Genomic DNA, 7,166 nt, shown 5'->3' on the forward strand with positions numbered 1-7,166 from the left:
GTAGTTACGAGGTCAAGTAACCTTAACTATGCCCATAGCATGATTATGCTAAGGAAAGAAAACAAGAAGGTTAATGCTTTAGCTACCCTAGTTTTATTGTTAACCCTGCCTGATCAAGCGTAAGTTACTATCTGCCAAAAATGGGTAGTACCGCCGCCAAATGAGGGTGAAGGTGAAGAAAATGAACTCGAGCATCTTGTGGTCGTTTCTGAGGCTGAGAAGGAAGAATGGCAACAACCCATTATCAATTACATGAGATACTGGATACTTATAGAAAATCTGAGGAGAAAGACTGAAATCCGCGTCATGCACCTCGCTTCCTTTACTACAAAGATACTCTATATAGAAGATCATTTGAGGGAGTACTCTTGCGATATTTAGGGGAAGATGAAGCACTCCAAGCTTTGTAAGAAGCACATTCTTGGGTATGTGGATCATATCAGTCCGGACCAAAGCTCCACTTCCATATAATAAGGATGGGATATTATTGGCCAACGATGGTAAAAGATTGCTTGGACTACGCTTGAAGATTTAAGGCTTGCCAGTTCAACGAAAATTTTATTCATCAACCTCCTGAAGTGCTACATCCGACTGTTGCATCATGGCTATTGACGCTTGGGGACTAGATGTTGTTGGACCATTGCCAAAATCCTCTGGCGAACACTTATACATCTTGCTGCAACTGAGTACTTTTCAAAATGGGCTGAAGTTGCTACTCTTAAGGAGGTAAAGAAGGAAAATGTTGCAAGTTTCATCCGAGTAAACATTATCTATCACTTTAGCATTCCTCGTTACATAATAACGGATAATGGCAAGCCATTCTACATGACTCTATGCAACTTGTTAAAGAAAGTCGTCTCCAAATCCAAACGGGATTGGCATGACCATATAGAAGAAGCTCTATGGGTATATAGGACAATTCACTGCACGCCAACAGAAGCGACCCCATATACACTCGTTTATGGAGTCGAAGTCGTCTTGCCACTCGAGCGTCAAATACCTTCATTACGATTAGCTATTCAAGAAGAAATCACTAATGAAGAAAATGCTCGACTTCGATTAGCAAAGTTGGAGGCTCTTGATGAAAAGAGGTTGGAAGCTCAACAAAATCTTGAATGTTATCAAGCTTGATTGTCTCGCGCCTTCGATAAAAGAGTTCGCCCAAGATCCTTTCAAGTAGGAGATCAAGTCCTTGCCATAAGAAGACTCATTATTACTTCCTATAAACTTGTAGGGAAGTTCATTTCAAGATGGGATGGGCCATATGTCATACAAGCAGCTTAGTCAAGTGGGGCTTACAAGCTGGTTGATGCAGACGACATGAGAATCAGCCCTATCAATGGAAAATTATTGAATAAGTTTTATCCTTGAAGTTGCAACACTCCTAGCCTGCATAAGTCTAAACTGTGTACGGCCCACCACCAAACAAACAAAAGAGTCTGCTAGGTTGTAAATTTCGAAAGAGGCAGCCTAGAAAAAAGTTAGGACATTAAAAAAAATTCGCTAGGTTGAAAAGCTCGAAAGAGGCGTCCTAGGCAAAAGTTAGGACATAAAAAAAAAAGATAAAAAAATCACCCATTCTGAACTACGGTATGACTTGATCCTCTTCAACGAGGTATGTAGGCAGCGTAGAGTTTCATTTTGAGTTCAGTCGCATAAGTTCAAAAGATACATAATCCCCCAATCATTGTCCGACTGAAGTACGATGGAATGTAATCCATTCAATCAGCACTTGAAAATCGAGCTGAGATACCATTCTTCTGTTAAACTTTGGATCCCATTTGATTTAAGGGGGCAGGCCGCTATGGTAAATTGGTATCTTCAATAAAATGATTGTAATCTTTTAGGAGGCTAACAATTATTTGCATTGAAGTTCACGGATTTACTATGTCTTCATGTTCGCCAAATCTTTAAATCCGCTGATCTTCAAGTTTGCTGCTCTTCAGGTTTAAATATTTAAGCCCTCCGAGTTGAAGTCTCCAAATTCAAATATTCAAGTCTATCAGTCTTCAAGTTGAAGTCTTCATGTTCTCTGCGCTTCAAGTTTACCTCTCTTCAAGTTGAAATATTTAAGCCCTCCATATCTCCAAGTTGAAGTCCTCAACTCTATCGGCTTCAAGTTGAAGTCTTCAAATTCGCCGGTCATAAAATAGAATTGTTTAAGCCCTCTAATCTTCGAGTTGAAGTCTTCATGTCTGCTAGTTTTTCAAGTTGAATTTTTAAAATCCACCACTCTTCAAGTTGAAGTCTGCAATGTCCGCCAAATCTTCAAAGTTTCCAAATGTTCAAGTTAATGTCGTCAAGTCCACGAAGTCTTCGAGTTGAATCTTTCATCTTCAAGTAGAACTTTGCATTGGCAAAGTGTGACTCAGCCTCGGTGAATGGCTCATCATCAGCAACTATCTTCTTCTCGAATTCACCTCGTAGTATTCTAAACATTGATGGTAGGTAGATGGAACTACTTTATTCTCATGTATCCAAGGCCTTCCAAGCAAGATGTTGTATGAAGTCTTTGCATCGATCACGTGCAGCCATGCACTTGATTGCATATCTTCAATGGTGATTCCCAACCTGATAGCACCTATGGCCCTTGGCCCCCCATTGGTTGAATCCTTGAATCATCATAGGACTTTCCGAGAGTTCGTTCATAGAAATACCAACTTCTTTCATAGTGCAAATTGGCAAGATGTTCACTAAGGATCCTCCATCCATTTGTAGGCATATCAATTTTATCAAAACAAATTTCAAAAATAATTTGGACTATATCCATTTGTGCAAGTGATGTTCTGGCCAATCAAATACGGCCTTGTCATACTTCAATTTGATTGGTCGAAAAGAGGTTTTTTTAATCATGACTCTTCCCTTCCACAACTATAAATAGGGGTCTTCATAACCTAGAAAAGACACCAGAAGTTAAAACAAGAAGCAAGAAAGACCTCGTGGATCAAACGCTGCAAATTCCTCCATAAGTTTCAAGCTTCAAGGAATCAAGTTCAAGTTCAACAATCAAGTTCAAGCTCAAGAACGAGGAACAAACCAAGTTCAATCTCAAGAGCGAAGTACAAATCAAGTTAAAGCTCAAGAACGAAGAACAAATCAAGATTCAAGGAGTACGAGTTCAAATCAAAGTTCGTGCTAGTTGAATCAAATATCATCATCCGTGGCAACAAATATAGATTTAAGATCAAGCTTGAAGGCACTTGAATTTATATTGGAAAAGTAGAATCAGAGGAACCACATAGATTGTACACTCAAATTACTCAAAATTAAATACTACGATTATTGCAATATTTTTCAGTCTCGATTATTTTCTCGACGTAAATATATTGTCTACAAATTCTAGCATGCCCAGTGGGACAATCTCTAACTCTCATCTTAACTTTTCAATCACCAAAGTTCAAGAACATCGAAATGGCTTCAATGAAAATCAATCCCAGATCAACTTCCACCAAGGCTGCTATTTCCAGGTTATACGCTGATGTAGAAAGCATCCTCGATGTTACCTTTTGAAGATTTGAACCAACTATAAGGACCAAGGCAAGCTCTTTAGGATAACAATCATTCCAAGTGTCGTCCGCATCAACCCCTGTTTTCGGATCTTCATCCTCAAAAGGAGTAAGATCTTCCACAAACACACACGAAGGAGGAAGCGTTGTTGCTAAAAAGATTAAGAAAACTCTTGCTCTGCTTGCCCTTTTCGGATCCAAGAACTCTACTGTGGAGGGAGATGATGATTCTTTAAGTGATGGATCCTCTCTACTTACACCACATAGAGTGAGTCAATCAAGGATCAATCTGTGTGACAATCCATGCTACTCTCCATCGTCCACAACAATCATGCAAGTCATTGTGACAAACACTTCATCTGTGGAGGAGTAGTTGGCAAACTTGACGGAAGCAATCGATGGCTTGACCAAGTGCACGCAAAATCAAGATGCTAGAATTGACAAGTTAACAGACAGAGTGGGAATCTTGTCGGAAGAAGAATCCACCCATGCACCTGGCAAAGTTCCCAGAGGTTCCAGTGAGTAATTCTTCCCCAAGACAAGTTGCATCCGCTAAGGCTATCCTTGTCTCATCTAAAGGGATGATTCCAATTGATCAATTGAAGGAGTTCATTGAAGGAATTATTAAAAATAAGTATGAAGCTGCTGCCAAGTGCTCTCTTAAATACACAAAGATATATACTGCAAGGATCGATATATTAAATATTCCTGCTGGCTATCAACCTCCAAAGTTTCAGCAGTTTGATGGTAAAGGTAATCCAAAATAATATGTGGCACATTTCGTTGAGATATGCAAAAATGATGGGACTTATGGAGATTACTTTGTCAAGCATTTTACTGCTAATAAAATGAATGACCCAAATTACTGCTAATACCATCGACTCATGAGCCACCCTCTGGAGAAGTGCTTTGTCTTCAAGGACAAAGTTATGGACTTGGCCCGTGAAAAGAAGATAATGCTTGAAGATGACAAGGCAAGTCCAAACCAAGTCTCTATCACTTTTGGCTCATTTAGTATAGATGAGCTATGAGGTTTAAAAGAAATCAAAGATGAAGAATTACTGGAGAATAACAAAGTCAAAGTAGACGACCATGATGATAAAGAGGGTTGGATGTTGGTGACTCGCCATATGCGCCACAAAAGGAGCCCACGAAAAGAATCAAGAACAACAAATAAGGAAAATAATGGTGAAAAGATCAAGGTGATGGAATCCAGTTAAGCATTTGAAAAAAGAAAAAGTGGAGGTGCACCATCCTCAAAAGCCACGACATCTAGTGACCTTGGAGGAGTTCTTACCAAGTTGGTTCCGCATAAAGATTTCCCATGAAGGTATTGATGCCTCTTGTTGCCATGCTGACAAAGGGGAAGAAAAGAGTGATGGCCTACCATTAGCACCATCTTCGAAAAACCTCATCGAGTCCATTCCTCAAGAAGTTAATGCTTGTGAGGAAAAAGTTACGTTCACAAATGACGATCTTCTACTAGGTGACACTTCTCATAACCGCCTATTGTACCTGATTGGCTATATGCGCGATGAAAGGGTAAATCGAATTTTTGTTAATGGAGGATCCTCAGTAAACATCTTGCCAATTCGCAATGTGAAAGAACTTGGTATCCCCATGAACGAACTCTCGGAAAGTCCTGTGATGATTCAAGGATTCAACCAAGGGGGGAAAAGGGCCATAGGTTCTATCAGGTTTGGAATCACCATTGAAGATATGCAATCAAGTGCATGGCTGCATGTGATCGATGGAAAGACTTCATATGACATCTTGCTTGGAAGGCCTTAGATACATAAGAATAAAGTAGTTCCATCTACCTACCATCAATGTTTAAAATACTACGAGGTGAAATCGAGAAGAAAAATAGTTATTGATGATGAGCCATTCACCAAGGTTGAGACACACTTTGCTGCATTGTGAAGGAGCTAACAGCTGATGATGTCATGAAAAGAAAGAACGATGAGCCCACAACTAAAAGAGCTGAGGTGACTGCTGGTAGAGCTAAAGCTGTTATTGAAAAGGTGCAACCTAACTCGAATAAATATTATAGAGAGGATATTGCATCTTATGGCAAGAAAGTAACTCATGCGCTCCAATATTCCTCTAAAAGGAAGAAAAATGAAGGTGAATCATCCAATCTCCAATCTAACATGCTAAAGGAGTTAACTCTTCCGGTAAAACGAATTGAGGCAGTAAAGTTGTCCTCAAAGACACTTGCAGGATTTGTGGCCCAAAATAGTTTGCAGAAAGTGGAACTCCCTACAAATTGAGAGGGAATAAGTTTTAGAGAAATTATCGAAATACAAGAACACCCACTTCGCCCAAAATTCAGAAGATCTCTAAAGATTTCCAAAGTCTGGTTCCTTTTAGAATGAGGCGACAAACAAAAGTCATTGTTTCGTATGATGAGGTACTAAAGGTGAAGCCATACACTATGGTCTGCACTAGAGAATGTGATGAAGACGAAGAAAGTTTAGGTTCTTCGTATCATGTCACTGCACAAGGCGAGCACGTTGTTTCATCTCTAATGGAGGATGACGGGAAATTGGAGGATGTTTCACCGTGTTATCATATATCCTTCAATGATGGGGACCCTCAGGAAGATGAGGATGCGAAAGATGCTCCCCCAGAACTTGAGAAACGGGTGAATGCAATGATTGATGTCTTAAAAGAAGTTAACCTTGGCATAGATGAAGAACTAAGTCCTACATACCTAAGTGATTTACTAGCAATCGATGAAGAAATCATTTATATCGAGTTACTCAAGGAGTTCAAGGATGTCTTTGATTGGAGTTACAAAGAGATGCCTGATTTGGACCCTAAAGTAGTAGTTCATCACCTTGCAGTCAAGAATAACGCCTGTCCTGTTAAGCACGCCCAAATGTTCTTTAGGCCAGACTTGGTTCCCTTGATCGAAAGTGAAGTTAACAAACTCATTGAATCTGGCTTTATTCGCGAAGTTAAATACCCAACATGGGCCTTAAGTATTGTCCCTGTAATGAAGAAGAATGGCCAGATTCGGGTGTGCGTTGACTTCAGAGATCTCAACAATGCGTGTCCCAAAGATGAATTCCCGCTTCCTATTTCATAGCTGATGATCGATACTACTACTGGATATGAGGCAATGCCATTTATGGACGGTTCATCGGGCTATAACCAAATTCGCATTGCACCAAAAGATGAAGAGCTTACTGCATTCAGTACCCCAAGGGTATTTATTGCTACAAGGTAATGCCTTTTGGCCTGAAGAACGCTGGTGCTATTTACCAAAGGTCTATGCAGAATATTTTTGATAATCTTCTCCACACGAATGTCAAATGCTATGTTGACGACTTGGTGGTTAAATCAAGAGAGAAGAGCTACCACTTGAAAGACTTAAGAGTGGTGTTTAAGTTGCTCCGGAGGTACCAACTTAGGATGAATCCATTGAAATAGGCCTTGGGAGTTACTTCTAGAAAGTTCCTTGGTTTGATTGTCCAACATCAAGGGATCGAAATTGATCAAGCCAAAGTGGATGCCATTTTGAATATGCTTGAGCCTCACAATATTCATGAATTGAAAAGTCTGCAAGGAAAGATAGCATACCTTAGGAGATTCATCTCAAACCTAGCTGGGAGGTGCCAACCATTCAGTTGACTCGTGAAGAAAGGCATTCCT

General features: G+C 39.9%; 1 protein-coding gene across 1 annotated transcript; it reads left to right on the top strand.

Moving 5' to 3' along the window:
* Positions 1 to 4,435: 4,435 nt before the first annotated feature.
* On the top strand, positions 4,436 to 6,944 carry LOC107806741 (uncharacterized). The gene is made up of 4 exons (XM_075221109.1): positions 4,436 to 4,480; positions 5,432 to 5,530; positions 6,109 to 6,468; positions 6,738 to 6,944. Exons 1-4 carry the CDS (start codon positions 4,436 to 4,438, stop codon positions 6,942 to 6,944), a joined length of 711 nt encoding a protein of 236 aa, XP_075077210.1.
* The last annotated feature ends 222 nt before the right edge of the window (positions 6,945 to 7,166 follow it).

The sequence above is a fragment of the Nicotiana tabacum genome, chromosome 9 (genome assembly GCF_000715075.1).
Source record: "Nicotiana tabacum cultivar K326 chromosome 9, ASM71507v2, whole genome shotgun sequence".
Taxonomy (NCBI): domain Eukaryota; kingdom Viridiplantae; phylum Streptophyta; class Magnoliopsida; order Solanales; family Solanaceae; genus Nicotiana; species Nicotiana tabacum.